The sequence below is a fragment of the Mauremys mutica genome, chromosome 6, assembly GCF_020497125.1.
Source record: "Mauremys mutica isolate MM-2020 ecotype Southern chromosome 6, ASM2049712v1, whole genome shotgun sequence".
NCBI lineage: Eukaryota > Metazoa > Chordata > Testudines > Geoemydidae > Mauremys > Mauremys mutica.
In genome coordinates this window covers 102,259,213-102,279,524 of record NC_059077.1, presented here as the reverse complement: position 1 = coordinate 102,279,524, position 20,312 = coordinate 102,259,213, and the positions used below count along the sequence as shown (strand labels likewise).

General features: G+C 40.8%; 1 protein-coding gene across 2 annotated transcripts in view; it reads right to left on the bottom strand.

The window, feature by feature from the left end:
- TTC39B (tetratricopeptide repeat domain 39B) overlaps window positions 1–20,312 on the bottom strand; it is a 109,206-nt gene that overhangs the window by 16,305 nt on the left and 72,589 nt on the right. The window contains exons 5-17 of one of the 2 annotated variants that reach the window (XM_045022460.1): window positions 20,055–20,131; window positions 17,553–17,620; window positions 15,390–15,454; window positions 15,130–15,235; window positions 13,449–13,514; window positions 11,434–11,542; window positions 10,330–10,397; window positions 10,176–10,235; window positions 9,600–9,761; window positions 8,684–8,775; window positions 7,880–8,000; window positions 7,024–7,135; window positions 6,176–6,301 (exon numbers count right to left, since the gene is read on the bottom strand). In XM_045022460.1, coding sequence (XP_044878395.1) covers window positions 6,213–6,301; window positions 7,024–7,135; window positions 7,880–8,000; window positions 8,684–8,775; window positions 9,600–9,761; window positions 10,176–10,235; window positions 10,330–10,397; window positions 11,434–11,542; window positions 13,449–13,514; window positions 15,130–15,235; window positions 15,390–15,454; window positions 17,553–17,620; window positions 20,055–20,131 — 1,195 coding nt within the window. In that variant the 3' untranslated portion in view covers window positions 6,176–6,212. Of the gene's footprint in view, window positions 1–6,175; window positions 6,302–7,023; window positions 7,136–7,879; window positions 8,001–8,683; window positions 8,776–9,599; window positions 9,762–10,175; window positions 10,236–10,329; window positions 10,398–11,433; window positions 11,543–13,448; window positions 13,515–15,129; window positions 15,236–15,389; window positions 15,455–17,552; window positions 17,621–20,054; window positions 20,132–20,312 lie in introns of those variants that run through there. The other variant, XM_045022459.1, reaches the window with a different exon arrangement.

The following is a 20,312-nucleotide window of genomic DNA, read 5'->3' as shown; positions in this document are numbered from 1 at the left end:
AAAGAACTTCCTCTTATTGCATTTTATGTCCCTTGCTAGGTATAACTCATTCTGTGCCTTAGTCTTTCTGATTTTGTCCTTACATACTTGTGCTATTTATTTGTACTCTTGTTTAGCAATTTGTTCATGTTTCCACTTTTAATGGGATTCCTTTTTGATTTTCAGGTCATTAAAAAGTGCCTGATGGAGCCATATTCTTCCTATTTTTCTTTTGCATTGGGAGAGTTTGCCCTTGTACATTTAATATCATCTCCTCTAGAAACTGCCAGCTGTCCTGAACTCCTTTATCCCTTAGGCCTGGTCTACACTAGGACTTTAATTCGAATTTAGCAGCATTAATTCGAATTAACCGCGCACCCGTCCACACCAGGAAGCCATTTAATTCGACCTAGAGGGCTCTTTAGTTCGAATTCGGTACTCCACCCCGATGAGGGGAGTAGCGCTAAATTCGACATGGCTATGTCGAATTAGGCTAGGTGTGGATGCAAATCGAACTTAGTACCTCCGGGAGCTATCCCACAGTGCACCACTGTGTTGACGCTCTGGACAGCAGTCCGAGCTCAGATGTTCTGATCAGCCATACAGGAAAAGCCCCGGGAAAATTTGAATTCCTTTTCCTGTCTGGCCAGTTGGAATCTCAATTCCTGGTTGGACATCGTGGCAAGCTCAGCAGCACTGGCAGCGATGCAGAGCTCTCCAGCAGAGGAGTCCATGCAATCTCAGAGCAGAAAGAGGGCCCCAGCATGGACTGACCGGGAAGTCTTGGATCTGATCGCTGCGTGGGGCGATGAGTCTGTGCTTTCGGAGCTGCGCTCCAAAAAAAGGAATGCAAAGACCTACGAGAAGGTCTCCAAAGCCTTGGCACTCAGAGGATACAGCCGGGATGCAACACAGTGCCGCGTGAAAATCAAGGACCTGAGACAAGGCTACCAAAAAATCAAAGCGGCAAACGGACGCTCCGGAGCCCAGCCCCAGACATGCCGCTTCTACGAGGCACTGCATGCCATTCTCGGTGGGTCTGCCACCACTGCCCCACCAGTGACCGTGGACTCTGAGGATGGGATAGTGTCGACGGGCAGTTCCTCGGCGATGTTCGCCGATGGGGAAGATGAGGAAGGGTTTGTGGAGGACGAGGCAGGCGACAGCGGTTACAATACTGCTTTCCCCGACAGCCAGGATCTCTTCATCACCCTCACTGAGATCCCCTACCAACCCTCCCCGGCTGTTAACCCGGACTCCGAATCAGGGGAAGGATCAGTCGGTAAGTGCTATAAACATGTAAACATTTATTTTTTAACAAAACAGGAATAAAAACTATATGAAAAGAAGGTCAATGCATATAAGGATCGAACAGAAATCCTCTTGGGACAGTTCCACGAAGCTCTCGGAGAGGTACTCGAAAAGCCTCCGCAGGAGGTTCCTGGGGAGAGGTGCCTTATTGGGTGCTCCGTGGAAGCACACTCTTCCGCGCCAGGCCATCCTGAGGTATAGTGGGAGCATTGCCTGGACCAGCATGGCAGCATAGGGCCCTGGTCTGTGCAGGGATTCACGCAGCATGCGCTCTCTGTTTCTCCTGGAGACCCGCCTCAGGGTGATCTCGCTCGGCGACTGCTGCATCTAATTAGGGGAATTACTTTAATGTTACTATTGTGAATGCTTGACTTTTCCTTTGCATAACAATGACCGTCGTTTAACAGCCACGTGGTGGAGGCTGCAAAGGAAAAGCATACAGGGATCTTTCCCGGGGACAGCCGCGAGGGGCTGGAACAGGGTCAGACTTTATGCTTTCCAGATTGCCTGCAGCAGGAGGGCACTGCTATCCATTAACTGTTAAGCAGCCTAAAGTTTACGGCTTACCAGGCCTGGCTGCTACACGGATTCTGCTGTCCTGCCCCGCTTGTCCGACCTCCAGTGCAAGACCCCAGGCAATGAAAGCGAATGCCGAAAATTCGAACTTGTCCTGAGAGCACATGAGATTAGGTGCCCTGTATGGTCTTGTTCACAGAAACTGAGTAGACTGTGTTCAGTGTTCGCAAACATGTATCTTTGCAAGGAAATAACTTCCTTTTTCACATCACACAGCTGCGGCTCTTTCCCGAACTGCCCCGGCATCCCCCTCACAGAGGCTGGCGCAGATTAGGCGGCGAAAGAAAAAGACTCGGGACGAGATGTTCGCTGAACTGATGGCCTGCTCCAGAGCCGAGGCGGCCCAGCAGAGCCAGTGGAGGAAGACCCTCTCTCAGCAGCAGCGCTCACACAGAGAACGGGAGGACAGGTGGCGGCAGGAAGACCAGCAGGCAACTCAAACGCTGCTTGGACTAATGAGGGAGCAAACGGACACGCTCCGGTGCCTTGTGGATGTTCTGCAGGACCGCAGGCAGGAGCAGAGAGCCCCCCTGAACTGTATCTGCAACTGCCCTCCCCCGCCACAAAGTCCTGTCCCCCCCTCACCCAAAATCACAAGAAGGAGGGGCGCTAGGGGCCGTGAAAACTGTCACTCCACCCCAGCAGAGCGCTCATGTACCAAACAGCTCTCATTCCCTAAAGTATGAGAATTGCTTGCCTTCCTGGCTCACCCGATCCCAAATCCCAGTTTCATCCCCCAACTGTGTAGTTGAGTATTAAAAATAGTTTGCTGTTCATTACTGTTTCCGTCATGTTTCTTTGCAGAAGACTTTGTGTGAAGGGGGGGGAGGGGTTTGTTAATTGCATAGGACAGCCACCATTAACAGGGTACAGACATGGGGGCAGGATCAACAGCAGGTCACACACAGAGTGCAGTCACTAGGCACCCGGGTCACTCTGCGAGGTGTCTTCTGCCCCAGGTCAGTCTGGGAGGTGTATGTTGCCCCAGGGTCCAAGCGCCTGGCATCCACAAATGGCAAGGCAGGCTGCCCTTACCATGCCCTTCCACCCTAGCCATGAACCTCTCCGATGCCCTGAGCCCCAGCCAGAGCCATCATCCCCCCACACCTACTCACCCTTCCCACACACCCCTCACCCCTTCCTGCAAACCCACCCCTTCCTGCACACCCTCCGGTAACCATCCTCCCCCCAGAGACCGCTGTAGGAGCAGGAGCCTGTCAGTCCTCGAGTGTAGAAGCGGTCTGTACATCACTGCACACCGTACCCACCACAGTCTGCGTCCCTGTTGGAACCCTTCAACGAGAATTCGTTAGTAAAGAAAACTTTGTTAATTAAAAATGTTCCAATAACTTTATTTTTAAACATCTGTTGGAAGGGGGGAAACCTGGTGAACGGGGTATGTAACCGCTGAAAAAAGTCAATAGTAACTGAAACAGGGACAGGTTCAGCTTCTCTGTAAAGAGACTGGACAGTCATAGGTTACCCTGCTCTCTGAGGAACCTAGCTTTCAAAGCCTCCCGGATGCACAGCGCTTCCCGCTGGGCTCTTCTAATCGCACGGGTGTCTGGCTGAGCGTAATCAGCAGCCAGGCGATTTGCCTCAACCTCCCATCCCGCCATAAAGGTCTCCCCCTTGCTCTCACAGAGATTGTGGAGCACACAGCAAGCTGCAATAACAATGGGGATATTGGTTTCGCTGAGATCCGAGCGAGTGAGTAAGCTCCTCCATCTCCCCTTGAGACGTCCGAAAGCACACTCCACCACCATTCTGCACTTGCTCAGCCGGTAGTTGAAGAGCTCCTTGTCACTGTCCAGGGCGCCTGTATAGGGCTTCATGAGCCAGGGCATTAGCGGGTAGGCTGGGTCCCCGAGGATCACTGTAGGCATCTCCACATCCCCAACACTTACTTTGTGGTCCGGGAAGAAACTACCTTCCTGCAGGCGTCTAAACAGACCAGAGTTCCTGAACACACACGCGTCATGAACCTTGCCCGGCCACCCGATGTAGATGTTGGTAAAACGTCCCCTATGGTCCACCAGTGCTTGCAGCACCATTGAAAAGTAGCCCTTTCGGTTAATATACTGGCTGGCCTGGTGGGCCGGTCCCAGGATAGGGATGTGAGTGCCATCTATAGCCCCACCGCAGTTTGGGAATCCCATCGCGGCGAAGCCATCTATGACGACCTGGACATTTCCCAGGGTCACTACCTTTGAGAGCAGTAGGTCAACGATTGCGTGGGCTACTTGCATCACAGCAACCCCCACGGTAGATTTGCTCACGCCAAAGTGGTTCGCTACTGACCGGTAGCTGTCTGGCGTTGCAAGTTTCCAGAGGGCTATGGCCACTCGCTTCTGCACACTCAGGGCTGCTCGCATCCGGGTGTCCTGGCGCTTCAGGGCAGGGGCCAGCAAGTCACACAGTTCAAGGAAAGTGCCCTTACGCATCCTGAAGTTTCGCAGCCACTGTGATTCATCCCAGACCTGCAGCACTATGCGGTCCCACCAGTCCGTGCTTGTTTCCCGGGCCCAGAATCACCATCCCATAGCATGAACGTGACCCATTGCCACCATGATCTCCGCAGCACGGGATCCCATGCTTTGTGAGAGGTCTGTGCCACTCTCACACTTCATGTCCTCACCGCGCTGCCGGAGCCTCGTCGCCCGATTTCTCAGCAGCTGACTGTGGAAGAGGTGTTCGATAAGGTGCGAGGAGTTGACAACGGCCATAAGTGCAGCGATGATCGCAGCGGGCTCCATGCTCGCAGTGCTGTGGCGTCCACGCTGTCACTGACCAGAAAAGTGCGCGAACAGAGTTCCCGCCGGCGCTTTCAGGGAGAGAGGGCGGGAGTGACGGTTGAATGACGAGTTACCCAAAACCACCCTCGACACATTTTTCCCCCAGCAGGCATTGGGGGCTCTACCCAGCATTCCAATGGGAAGCGGGGACTGCGGGAACTGTGGGATAGCTGCCCAGAATGCACCGCTTCCAATGTCGACGCTTGCGCCGTTAGTGTGGACTCACAAAGTCGAATTAGTGTCCTTAGTGTGGATACACAAATTCGAATTCATCAGGTCGAATCCACAAATTCGACCTAAGTTAAATCGAACTACTCTTGTAGTGTAGACATACCCTTAGATTTTCTTCCCATGGGACTTGTGTAACACTTCTCTGAGTTTGTTAAAGTCTGCTTTTTGAAATCTACTGTCCTTATTCTGTTGCTCTCACTTCTTTCTTTCCTTAGAATCATGAAATGAATAATTTCATGATCACTTTCCCCCAAATTGCCTTCCACCTTCAGATTTACAGCCATGGTGATGAGTACTTCCTCCACTCCATTAGAGTTATTTTGTTGAAAATACAGTATGATATTTAGGGACGGAAACTAGAAAAAAAAATCAACTTTCAGGCAGAAAGTCAGTGCTTTACTTTGGTTAAACTCAGAGGGGGGGGGGGCATGTTCGGGTTCGCTTTGTCTGAAAGAGAAGTATTTTAGAGATGGGATAGTGGACTTGCCTTTAATATTGGTTTCTGACCTGTTGTAGATTGATTTTTGTTTGGGTGTCTTTTCTCTATTCATTAGGGATTAAAATCTCATAGGAAAAGGTGGTATAATTTCCATTATTATTGATACCATTATTTAGATTACAATTAGAATTAGAATTTGGGTTCACATGCTGTCTACTTACCTCTTTGTTTTTCTTTACTACCCAGGATATTCCATTCCTTCCATTTCCTGCTTTCAGACTGTTTTGCCGTCTCTCCCTGGTTCTTACCTGTAGCCCAGAGTTCAAAGGACTGTTTATAGTTCTCCAGGTTAGGTTCTCCAGGTTGGGGCTTCAGTGCTTTTGGTGGCTTTACTGAAGCCTTGGCCTGGCTGGAATTTTATACCTTGAGGTGGAGATATTTTGGCATTATTTTTTTAAATGTAGGAGATTTTATTACTAGCAGCAATTAGAAATGGGCTTATACCATAACTGAGGATCCTGAACACCTCTGAACTCTGAGGGTTGTACGGTCCAGGTCCAAACTTTGTGACCTTATGTCTTTGTCTAATAATAATATTAGTTAGCACTTCTATAGTGTTTTATATTTTCAAAACACTGTGCACACATTAACTAATGATATATTACTTAATCACAGACATTTTCACCAGGAGGTGGAGTGAGGGATTTCTATTCTAAATTTCTGGGGAAAGTGTGGTTAAAATCTTCGTATTAAACAAGAATTTTTTAAAATAGAACATTAATGAAGAAATAAACTTTTTATTTGTTTGAGTAGCTAAGGTTCATGAGAAAACTGATGTGGCGTAATTATATTCTCCATACAATTCATTTTAATACCAGAACTCAGGAAAGAGCTGTACTGCTGAGGCAAAACAGCAACGAGTGAAGCTGTGTTGCTTGGCTAATAGGCAAAAGCGTCCATCGGAGGAAACCTGGGTCAGGGAAAGTGAATACAGCCATTAACTTTTGAAGTGCATGTGTTATTTTTATATGCCTTTCTTTTCATATTATATAAATTATTATTAATTTATGAACCAGCTGTTTGAGTCTGAAAGTATTTATTTTGAATATTCACACTTCCAAGAGCCACAAACTCTCTCTACAGTCAATAGTTAAATTTTATTGTCTTTTAGTACTCACTGCAATACTACTAATTTTATCTTTCTTGTGGGTGTGGTAGGTGAATCCATTGATATTGCTATGTCATTTACTATTAGTCAAGAAGTTTCACTCATCATCGGTCAGTGTCCTCCACAATGCAGTTACACTATGGAAGAATGTCTTGAATGAGAGTTAAATATTTTTAGATTTTTCAAGGAAGATCAATTTGGTTCCTTTCCTAGAGATCACTCCTCAGAAATAGAATTCTCTCTCTGAGACCCAACAATATCTTACCAAAATATAACCAAGTTCCTCAGTTTTCCATGCTCTCCTTTTGGAGCCAACCTGATTTTCAAAGACATTTTAAAAGTACCAGTAAGTAAAGATACTACTGCGAACCATAATTACAGCAAATATTACATTCCATGAGATCAGCCGGGGAGTTTATATCAAGCCAGTTCTTTCCTTGCAAGACACATTAACATGGTACAAAAAATTAACTGACAAGGTTTCTGAATAGCTTTTTACATTCTTACCCTAAATGACTACTTACTAGTTTGATTCTGTAAAGCAGTTTCTTCTTTCTCAATTGTTATCAGTAAACTTTCTGTGAGGTCAGCCCTTTTGCCTACGATTGCAAATCCATTCCAGACGTACATCATTTCCTGCCAAAAGAAACAAGAACAACCACTGGATCAATATCTACATTTAACCAACAGTATAATTTGGATGGCTGCTAATTATGTCTTTTCCAGCATACACTATATATGATTGTAAAGTTAATAAGTGCCAGAATTAGGGTTTCCTGGCCACCTTGTAAATATGGAAAAATAGTATGTGATCATGCACAAGAGAGGCGAATTAAGGTTGCACAGGCAACGTTAACTCTGGCATTACCGAAGTTATGAGTGCTTTACATTGCAACCTTAACAATGTTATTTTAACATAGTTTGTGTGTAGTTCCCTAGATTTTTTTAAAAAGCAAACAAAAAACCCAGAAATGCCATCATTTGGGATCATTTGAACACCCACATGATTTATCAGCAGTGTCAGAATTCTTAGATTCACCATGCAGATTTCCCCTCAATCTGGCCCTTGCTCTCAGTTCCAGTGACTAATTCTAAGTCGTCACTACTGAGCATATTGGAACTGAGATTTTTCAAAGGTTTATAATTTGGCTAGTTTTTGCTGGATTTTCACATGGATGGCAACGGCCACCTCCACAGCCAAATTTGAAATCCTTGCTCCATATCATGATGGTGCTTAAGTTTCTCAAGAGAAAAGGTAACCAGAATTTTTTTAACATTGCAAAACAACATATTTTCCCTGAAAGTTTGTTCTTTTTCCTATTTGATATAAGTACTTATTTTGTTATTTAATCCAAACTGAAAGAAGGCAGCTTTCAATACCAGGGCAGGTAGTATAAGCTTCACTGGCTGAGCACCATTATAACGTCGAGCTTTCCTCACTGCTAACTTTTCTGTTGGGATAGATTTTCCTGCAATTCTTTGTCTTAGACCATCCACTTGTCTGTATGGGGAAAAAATAGATAATAAACAAGGTAATAATTATAATGTTTCTCTATTTATAAAATAGAAACACTCCAATTCAAGACATGAAGTAGTTTCTATTCCTAAGATCCCTTGTTTCCTGTGCCTTTTACAAGTGGTTCCCAGCCAATGATCAGGATTATTATGGTAAAAGCCTCTCACCTAGAAAGCAACATTAAAAAAAAAGTTATAAAACATAAATTAAACAAAATAAAATATATGTAAATGAAAATGCAAAAACAAGAGTGATAATCTCTTCATTTAATCTTTAGTTGACCTTTACTTCTTTTCACTAGATTTGCTAACTTTTGTGTTAAAAGTTATAAGCTTAAACCTTTACACCAAGTTTAACACCACTTAACCAACAGATGCTGGCTAAATGTTTGCTAATATCATCCCAATTATGCAGCTGTCATTGGTATTTATTATGTTTGAGAAAAATCAGTTCCTCAGAAGGTGTTCCAGTTAAACTGATTTCCCAAATAAATGAATCCTGATTAAGCCCATAATAATATATTAGCCCAGAGCTTCAGCCTTGTCACTGGTTCTCTAGGCCTTCCACACCTTAACAATGAGAATCCATGTGGAACCGCAGTATGGCACTCAGTGTTGCTATATATGCCGAGCTGCTCTACCCATTTTAGTAAGAATATAAAAGTTTACCTGAACAAAGACACAATATCTTCTCCAGTTGTTTTCACATCCTCATCTGGAAGCATACACAAAATTGCAGCTTTCTGGAATACATATATTGCCTACCCAAAACAAACAAATCCCACCACAACATTATATTAGTATATGATTTACAATATTAGATCAGAGCATTGGTTTATCGAGCATGGCATCCTTCCTTCAGCAGTGAGGCAGGTGAACAATTGTAAAACCGCCCCCCCAGGTTTCCTTTTTCTTGTGATTTATACCAAATTCCATTTTTATCAAATTAATCGACTATTAACATTGACAAATTAAAATAAAATATTTTGAGAGAGTTTATTCTTCCAAATATGTAGATTAATTTATTATGTATTAAGTTGAAGAGAAAAGACTCAGGCCAGAGATGACAGACCAGCCTATTCCATGGTTTGGTGGTGTTTTGATTCAAGGTTTTTGTTAGGCCCATCTCTAAACATACCATCATGAACCCATATCCTAGCAGGTTGTCTGTCTAAGGAACTTCACTGGAAAGAGCTTCCTATTTTAAGCTCCTTGAAGCTGACTAGCTGTTCAGATGGTACTATTTGATTAACTTTTTAGTAACTTTTAAAATAGGAGTTTAATCAACTAACTTTTGTTCTTGTACATTAGATCTTGATTAAATTAATCCAGTGAACTTTGTTTTTCCCTCTCTCCTCCTTTCTTTTTTTGGACTCTGGTGTTGAAATTCACAAACTCGTTGTTTACTAGTTTACTTCAAATTTGAGAGCAAAATTCTATTTCCACCACAGACTGAACCTACATTTTTAAGGCTAATATTCTTTTGTTTATGGATTTAAATTGGGCTCATTATGGAAACTGAAATGCACCCTTAACTATGGAGTGGCTACTGCCATATCATCATAATGTCCACCTGCCCATTTACCTTAGACCACTTGCTCTCTTTGCAGAGCAGGTCTGCATATCGATATGCTTGAAGCCAGTTCTGCTGGAATGAGTAGCACCACATCAGTTCCCAATAACAGAGGTGATGAATCTGTTTCCACTCTTGCTGAGCAGCAATGCATTCTTGGAATGTTGACTGTGCCTACAGTTCATTTCAGTAAAATAGAATAATGACAGAGGGAAATGATAATTTTACTAAATTACAGTACAACATGAGAACTATGGCTACTTAGCTAACTAATGAGCTAAATCCTCTCCCCAGCACCTTGGGCAAATAAATGGGCTAGGTACTGGAGAACTTCACAAAGGCAGAGCAAATTAATTCATCACCCAGACTGTGAAACTGTTCCACCTTAAGGGCTGGAGTAAACTCTATTATACCATCATTTCCCAAACCCAAATGGAGGGAAAACCAGAGAGATCTGTCCAATTAAAATCAATGGGACTACTAAATTGAGCAAGGCAAGCACTGAATTTATCCCGAAGTGTTACACAGTACACAAATCTAGAACTATGATAATAAAAAATTAATAATAAATGAATAACAATTCATTACCTTTTCAAAATTTCCTTTCAGTATATCTATTCTGGCATCATAAAACAAAATGATGGAACCCTTGAGAGGAAAAGAAAAAGCAAATAAATAATCCCTACTTTAATCACGGGAGTATTTATTACTTGCTTTTGTAAAATTTATCACGAGTACATACATTTGGAAACTTCTGGAGGTAGGGTTCAAGAAGAGTCTCTGCTTCCTGAAGATTGGCTTCCCCTATACCTACAATCATCACAAAAGAACCTCAGTCTCCCAAGAACAAAGCAGATTTTACAGATTAATCTCCAAATTACATTACAGTTTGAGTAGAAGATTAGTGAACAGTCTTCAGCTATATAAAAGGGGAAACTTAATTATTTTATTATATTGAGTTTCATTAAAAAACTAAATCACATCCTGGAACCATTAATAGCCTTTAGGGTAATAAATGTCCCTAGTACAAAAACTTCCTCATTCCCCTCACTTCCTAATTTTCATCTCAATAATCAACAGCAGATGGCACTGGGGCGAAATGTCAAATTTCTAAATTTCCTGACACGTCTAGAAAAATGGGAGGAATATTCACAAATTAAAAAATGCAAATATACATCAGGAACACAGGTTAACCTAATCTTGCCTTTAAGCCTAAAGTGACCTGAGCAATTTTATAGGTGCCTGAACTTCCAAGAGCTTCATACGACAGACATTCCTGACCTTCTAACTAGAGTACCATCCCAAATTCCCTGTCTATGGCTTCATCAGGCTCTCCCTTTTGGTTCAGCATCTATCTGGCTTGTATGCCCCAGCAATCTTTGTGAAATGTGTGTGTTTGACAGGTATGAGCTTGAAGATATACTTCATGGGGGAGTGGGGGGGAGTGAATAAAAATAAAAGGTGATCATCTTTGTGTTTCTTTCTCTCCATCCCTCCTGTCTTCTCCCTTCAGATCTAGGGAGGCCTATAAACAGACAAAAGTGTGTGTGTGTGTATACACATGTATCTGTATACACAAACACACAGATATGTACACACACACACACGAAGAGGCAAGCAGATAAATAAATGTTTAATATAGTAGAACACATTTGTTCCCCTAGTTATTTTTCAATATTTTCAGCATTAAATTATGTAATGTCCTAATATAAATTTAATAATCCCTATATTCCATTTTTTTTTCTGAACAGTGGGTCAATAGAAATTTACAAAAGAATAGGAAATATTTCACATTTCATATTTCACAATATCACATTATCCAGGAATAATATATTCCAGTTCTTACCAAGGATTAAAGAGACGTAAGTATGATATACCAGCAGGGTAAAAGTACACAGTATGGCCCTCAAACTGCTACCAGAAGCACCTTCCCGCAGCTGATGGAGGCCCAATTTCTACAGGAATCACAAATATGTAGAGACTTAGCTATCGAATAGATTAAGGTGGTAATTTAAGGAAAATGATATAATTTTAAGCAGTCAAATGTTAACAGAAATTTCAATCTTTTCTTCATTTTTCCTTTCAGGTATACTGATCTCCTAATTTATTACCTGGCCCAAATCCTGAATGACCCACTCTTCCAGAGTAGAACCTGGGAGGAGCAATGGGATTAATCAATGGGACTAGTCCCCTTCTTAAAGTTAAGAATGTGCTTAAATCCACTAGTAGAATGGGAACAGAGCACACAGCACCTTGAAGGATCAAGCCCCAGGTGTCCTTTTCCCTTCTCAGCCCCATCCACTGGCTGGGGACCTCCCCAACATTCCCTTTCACACCTGTACCCCATATGCACTCAGACAGGAATCCAACACACCAATGAAATACTCCTGCTTCTCACCTCTATCGCTAGACAGAAACCTTCCACTCATGTTTCACTTTTCTCACTGACACACTCAGGCAGGGACCTTCCTCCTCTCCACCCTTTTGCAACATTTTGCAGGTACCCTCCACAGACCCCTGAAATACTCAACCCTCTTCAATCATCAGCTAATATTTTGGGAGGCCTTCACTGAACTGCTACCCCGATAGATCCCATCCCCACTTCTATGCCCCATTTGCAGCAGCTCCCAGGGTCCTGTGAATGCTGAAGAGAAGTATTATAATCCATGGAGACCCTGTCAGGGAGGTAGGGAGCTCATTTATATAACGTCTCTGCCCCACCCGCAGTTTCCACAGCTTCCGACTGTGAAGAGTCTGAGCAGCTGCTCCCTGCCCATGCCATGCCTGCTCGACTCTCTTTGGGAGCAGTCAGGCTAGCTCAGAGCTTCTCCGTACAATAAAGGCTCTTAGACTATTAAGTTCAGCATCCATGTGCACAAATTTGAGTTGAACAATTTTGCTTTTTGAACAGGTGTTTGTATAAAACAAGTTCCAATGTTTAGATGCTTAGTACAGAGCCTAAACTGGTTCTGTAGATTAACAAATTGTGATGATAATCTCTCAAAAGGGTTCAGCTTTGATTCCTTCTGGATTATTAATTATTAATATTATTCTGATAGGACCCTAGGGTGTACTTTGTCTTTTTATCTGTTGTTGTAAAAAACAATTACCCGTCATGAATAGCTTACAGTCTCATTTTACATATGACAAGCAATAGCTGTGGGAAAGGTAACAGTAATACAATCCTACAGTGACTCAGTTGTGTCTCATGCACATCTTGAAATTTAGCTACCTAACATTAATTTTTATATTGTTAATTTAACTCATTTATTGTAGGTAGCAAGGCAGAAGGGAGTTTTAAAAGGAATGTACATGAGGAGAAGATATGTACATAAAGAGCTAGATGAAGATTTGGAGTACTCTCCCACCTCGGGGGGAAAGAAGGAGTATGAACCTCCCTTATGCCTATGAGTAGGCCCCATACTCTTGGGATTGGGCACACATGAGTAAGGTAGTGCCGTGCACTCACAAATCCTTCCTCCCAGAGCAGGAGGGGTGGGAAATAGATAGGGCCTGGGCTACACTTCTAATGGCTGGTGTGGAGAACGTAGGAATTTGCTGCTGGTTTAGGCCAGCAGACAATTACTACTCTCTCCTTGAGGGCCATGGGGAAGTAGGAAGGAAACTGTCCCTCAAAGGTACTGTCTCCCAGGGCTAGTCCTGGAGTGGTGGATCTTATGCACCATCATTTGCTCGGGAACAATTTTTAACCTATCATTAATATTTTTGATGGGCATTTAAAAGACCAAATGTAAAAAAGCTGACTTAAATGTACTGAACCTTTCACTTTACATATTTAAAATTAAACCCCTCCACACTCCATCAGAGAAAGCACTGACATTTTAAAAACAAATTTAATACCCTATTGCCAGAAAACCCAATAAATTCTAGAAGTCGGAGAATCCTTCCTGGTAAAAGGGACAGCATCTGCAATATCAAACAAAGAGAAAAAAATGAGAGTTTAATCAGATATACAAACCTTATGTGCAATATTCAAAAGAAAACAAATTCTAAAAACTGCTATAAATCTACAACCAACGTAAGTAGCACCAAATGCCATTTTAATTAGCATAAAAAAGTGAAAAATATCAAAATACAAATATAATGACACTTTAAAAAAATCATGAAGTATACATGCACGATCAGCTATTGTGCAACCACTTTACGTGTGTGACACCATTTCAGCTCCCACTTGGTCTTGCATCATGGAAGGCACAAGACTGCACCACACCTCTGTGCTTTCTCAAGATGGTGACTTCTTATTTCAGGCTGATTAGTAGTGCCAATAAATTGTGTGTTATTTTGGGTGACGGGGAAATATTTTTATATGGACTATAGTGCCTATATTATTATTTCTATTGTGGTAGCACCAGCATCTAAATATTCCTTTTTTCGTTCCTCCTTTAAAAAATATTCCCAATCAGATGATTTAACACTGTCACCTTGGAAAGTTCTCTTTGTGCCTATTTTGTAAGGGTGGAACTAGTTGTACAAAAAGAACACTGCAGGTTAGTGTAACTTTTCATTATGTTCATAAATACACACACACACACACACTTCCTTTTTATCTATCTTTGCCCCATATGGAACACAATGGAAAACTTTTAAGGTTAGCAAACAACTTTTTAGTAAACATATCAAAGGAAGGTCTGGTTGAAGGCCAGTGCTGGAAAGGATCAGTTCAGTTTATAATTGGTCTGGTTATCTAGATTAGACTTTTTTTCCCTTCAAATTTCCTACTGGGGAACTTCCACTGATAGTAGCAACAAGGAATGCTAGTATAATCAGGCTGCCACCAGCTGCTGGTATTTTAGGATTATGTTGTATAGTACTGCTTTAAATAGTATTAAATGACATAGTAGTTAGCATGAGAGCAACTAGTCTACATTAGTTTTCTCACTGTTATTACCATGGGTGGTAATGCAATGATCAAAAATTTGAAATAAATTACTAGTGCAGACACATAGATTTATAGACTGTAAGGCCAGAAGGGACCATTGTGATCATTTAGTTTGACCTCCTGATTAACTCAGGCCATAGAAATTCCCTAATATGTCACTGCTGCAAAAGGAGGGCATGTAAGGACAGGCTACAACAATAAAAGTATTAAAATACAGATGTCCATACTAGCTTATCTAGTGATGGCTGCAGTATATTGCTTTTATATATTGTTAGAAATAGTATTTTTTCTTTGACAGTAACTTCAGCACACAATGCAGACACAGGAGTTTCTATGTTCAATATGTTTTTAAAAAAATAGATTAGGAAATTGTAAAAAAAAATAGCAGGCATGCAAGAAGTCACCACTTCTACTGCCACTTTAAATAAAGGTTCCACAAGATCACCACATGAGCCTGCAAAATCTACCCACTCTGCACTACAAGACTGTCTCATTTCTAAAGTGATGGCATTTTATAGACTAAACTTTCATTTCTGTAAAGTAAATAACCTAATATAGACCATTATGTCCATATAAACTCCAGTAAATTAGATTCTACCTAATGGTCTCTTTACAGGTTGAAAAACTAAAAAAAAAACATACCAAATTGAATGCTCCTATTCCAAGTTTTACTCCTCCTTCAAACTGATGGTAGGTTTCATTTTTATTTTTGTTGCCCTGAGTCATCTGTAGCACCTGATGGCATTCTCTTTTAATTCAGAGAGGAAAAAGAAAATACAAGTTAGAGGTGATGACAACAAAAATTAGAGCAATGTGATTTTTTTTCCCAGAATATGGCATTAATGAAATTGCACCTGCTTACCTCAGGGCTAAATGTGACCACACATACTGTAACAACTTACTTGTATATTTGGTAACTTGTCCTAATTTTGAGGCCACCTTTGATAAAGTTGATCATATTTTCATCCTGGAAAAAAAAAATTTTGTGTGCAAAAATGTGCAATTTATTTCCCTTTATGAAGTTGTGCATAACATATTTCTAAGAAATTTCCTTTTAACTAAATCTTTCTTTTGACAATGACTCTAATAAATACACCTCTACCCCGATATAAATTTGGATATTACGCGGTAAAGCAGCGCTCCGGGGCGGGAGGGCAGGACTGCGCAGTCCGGTGGATCAAAGCAAGTTCGATATAACGCAGTTTCACCTATAACACAGGCTCCCTAGGACAGCGATATATCAGGGTAGAGATGTATGTAAGATGTAACAAACAGAAAAATATTAATTAACTTTAGTCTTATAAATTATTATATGGTATATGCTAAATTGTCCAGGAGGCATTCTTCTGTGTATTTTGAATGACATGCTTTAAATAAAAAACAAGTTAAAAAGTAGTGAAAAAAATAGGGCTAAGAGAGAAGAAAGCACTTCAGCAACATATTGACTGAAATAAGAAATTCTCCACCAGATGGTGCTATGGGAACTTTTTAGAAAGAGTTTCTGAAGTGCGCATTCTCAAATATGAATACATGAGTAGAGAACAGTACACATGACATCCCACAGTGTCCCCTAACCAGATGAATTCCACACACTGATCAGTAGCAACTCCAACTTGCCTTGGGTTGCTGTAGGACAGCAAACAACAGATATTTCCCAATACATTATATGTTACTTTATATAGAAATTTAACTATACCTGCTCTTTATTTTGAACTTTCCCACAGAAAAACTTCATTCTACAAAGGCTTAACATCCAAATTCATTTAGCTTTTTTAAGATTCTCTCTTCAGTTAAACCCACTGATGGGTTGCTGGGTGTTTTGTTTTAGTTTGATTTTTTTCTCCTTAATTAATATTTATTTTAAGACCTTGAGCCTGCAAACATTTAGGCACATGCTTAATTTTACACACATGAGTAATCGCATTAAGTTGGGGGAAATGGAGAGAATAGGCTGAAGGAGAAAAAACGAGAGTTTTAAGTCGCTCCCTCTCCTTAAAGGGTGTGGCCCTTTCAGCCAACTTAACTCATTTTTCTAGTGCAAAAACTACAGTGGTACAAACTAATTTATATTAAACAACGCTAATTAATGTTGGCTTGTGCGTGAAAAAATTGCTTCTGAAATAGCTGCTGAGCTTTCGGAGAAGGACAGGGATCCAAATAGACCAGATGATGTTAAAGAAAAAAAAAGGAAAGAATTAAAAAAAAAAAAAAAAAAGCACTGCACCTACCCACCCCCCAAATATTTTACAACCTCGCCCCTATTATTTTCTCTTCATTTTACTAGGAATTGCTTTTCATTATGGAAAGATAGATTAGGTTTTCACAAACTCACCTACAAGTGGTTTTTACAAAAGGTTTGTAAAATTTATGTGCCATTCTCTAACAGTAATAAACCACTTCAGGGTGGGCATTAGTAGGCTACTGATGCAAATCACAGTTGGTGAAGACACTTGGCTGCAGGCTATATGCCTCACAATAAACCCAACGTGAACACAAATAGCTTATGATTGTAATGCATTCCTGTAAGGTGGCTAACACTGTTTCAACTGTATGTGGACAGTGACTTGAACCAGAGAACAAAAAAGGAGATGCTGCTATGTGATCAGCATCAGCTGAAATAGTGCTAGTCAGAAAGGAAGTTCCCATCTGCTTCATCTATGTACAGCAATGGACTGTTGGATAGGTGAATCACGGGAATCTTCCACCCTCCTGATGCTCATGAAGTAGTGACTAGTGTCTGGTGTATACTTAACTACGGTGCATCAGTGTCATGAACTGGAATAACAACATGTCTTAGACCACAGGACAAAAGGATTAGGGTGAGCAGATACATTATTTAAAATACATCTATGTATCTAAATGGAAAACAAGTTGTAGGGTAGGATCTCATATATTGCATTTTCAGTTATTTCCTATTAAATAAACATTTATTCACTGCATAGCCTTTTTTGTGTGCGCAAAACATTACATCTTTTGTGTGTGCAGTGCTCTTGTTGGATGATTACTAGCACTTTCTATTAACCTGCACATTCACAGAGAGATCTGAAGTGAAGAACAGACATTACCTGTACAAATGTGAGTGCTGCTTTCTGTAGCAAACATTCAGCATAACAGATTTCTGCATGCATTTCCTCTATTAAAAAAGAAAGAAAAAAGAAAAGGAACAAAGGAAGCCTTAAATTATTTATTGGAGACATAGTATTTTTGTTTACATTCAAATGCAGTATTTGTCAGTCAATGGAACTAAAACAATTTTGACAACAAAATAACTAGTTTTTTTGTTGTTAACTTTTAAACCACTCAAAAACCTGTCAAGAAAACTAGATGAAAAGCTAGCTAAAATTAGTCTTCTATGTCACCTCTCTTCGGCCAACAACCTAGACCCTTTCCAATTAGGCTTCAGTCCAGTGCACAGTATTCAGACATCACTCGTTGCTCTGGTATGGTATGATACCTCTGCAAGGTATGTATGTTCATTCTCATCCTATAGCATTCGATACTGTTCAGCAAACAGTCCTGTACTCCCCGCAAGAGACTGCAGGTTGGGGTGGGCTGGTGGGGTGCTGAAGGAGAGGGAGGTTGAGGGGCCCCAAGGATGGACTGGGGGCAGGAGGTTGGAGGAGAGAGGAAGATTGAGCGAACCCTACGGGTGGAGGGATAGACTCTGGGGGGATGGGGCTAGCCCCACTATTTCAGCACTGACTTGCCCTGTGTGGCAACTGCCAACTTGTACTGCAGTAGTGAGCTGTAGAAAAATGGCATCCTTAAAAATTAGGAGACCATCGTGTTCATTTTCACATATAATGTCTGCCAGCAATCACCACTTGAGCCCACTTCTCCATTATCACTACATCAACTAGCTCACTAAATGGAAAACAAGTGGGCATGAATAAAGAAAGATTCAATAATTAGAAGTTCCTTATCTTACCTACAATCTGATTACAAGACAGACATTTCATAAAATTAAATTTTAAACAGTACAGAAGTATTGAAATTGAAAGAAGCAAAATTCTTACACATGCATTTAGATCCCATGGTAGTAGATTCCTTAGAAAGGTAACAAATAGAGATACTTCACTGCAGTATGTGTACTCCACTTATTATATAAATGAAAAAAAAATCCTTATTTGTCTCTATTCCCAATATTTTAATTATACTGCTAGTTATACAGTCAAAAATTACAAAAACACTATAAGTGAAAGTGTCAGAAGCTCAGAATATTTCATAAATCAGAACTGTTCTTTAAAATACTATTCCTTGTAAATCCTGTACATTTATGATCAAATATATATTTCTCCTTTTATGATACAATTTTTAATATGTTCAGGGAAATAAACAAGGCCGCCTGGATTTTAAACGAAGGTAACATCTATCAAATGGTGAGTGCTGTATTATATGCTGAATCTTTGGAACATATAACTCAAAACAGGCTCTACTTCAAGCAACTAGGTATTTATGAATATAAACCAAAATTACAATGAGGAAAATTAAATAATGTATTGAATCTACACACTGAGTCAACACACTATTATTTAGATTGAGTGACAATTTGGCTTTTGGTGATATTCAAACACATACACCAGGCATGAAACGCAACATGGACTTTTGATTGGTTTATGGAGACTTAGGGCCATCTGTTTCCCTTAACAGTCAAAATTCATACTTCAGATGTAAATCTCAAACCTACTGAAAGTTCAGGGGTATTTGATTCAACAAAATTTCTATGATAACATGTATTTAAAAGGCTGAGATGTAAACCATCTACCAGAAAAATGAGCTGTACAAGTTGAGTTGCATGCCATTTATTTCTATGAAAAAAACTGTAGCAACCAGCAAAGGACAGGATACAAATATCCATAAAAAACCAGCCAAAAAAACCTGACTCCTTTCTGTGTTGAGGATCACTATGCTATTTCATATATAGCTTTTGTAGCAGAGGGCCACAGCTTTTAGCCAAGGAGAATGCTTAAATTAAGTTTGTGCTGTGTGAGATAAAGCGATTAAGAGAGTTGTTACAGTGCATGCAGTTAAACATTTCCAGGGCCATCACATGATTTGCTGAAGTAACATCTTCCAAAGGCATTACTTCTGGAGATGATGAAAAGCAACAGGAACACAATATTACAATTGCTGGTAATACACACATATATTAAGAACTCAAACTCATAACCCTTGAAGATTATCAGATGTTATTCCAAAATTTTTGGAAACTGACCCCCACTCGAGGAAAATTAAACTCATCACTTCCCCTTCAACCCTACCATATATTGTCTAAGGCAGATCCATCTCAATGTATGCATCTCCAGGGCCTCTCCAGTATAATCATTAGCACCCGCCATTTTGTGAAATGCTGCATTAGAGGAACGTGTACATCAAAATATCCACCTTGAATGAGTAACTTTTTCTTATTAGAGGTGTCCCCAGTATTTGGATACGAGGGGGGAAACTTCACCTATACCATCTTTTCTTTATTAAGAAGTTCACTTAAATCACAAAACTGCATCTATCTGTATGTTGTTTTTCCACAAAATGGCTATTCAGATATGTTTTCAGAAAAGGCCTCTTACCTTCACTCAGCTGATCCATTGACTGTTTAGAAACCAGACTAGACAAAGACTCTACCACTGTGCTTCTTTTCCTGAATCTGTGTCGGCCAGCCATAGGAGAGAAAAAAACAACATAGGACAAGTGAATTTCAACAGGCATTCACATTTATCTCAATACACTGATTATTAACACCCCCAAACTTTAGAGAGAGAGATTTATAGTCATTCTTTAAAAAAAGGCATGTCCTTACTACAGGGACTACAGTTTTAGTATATATC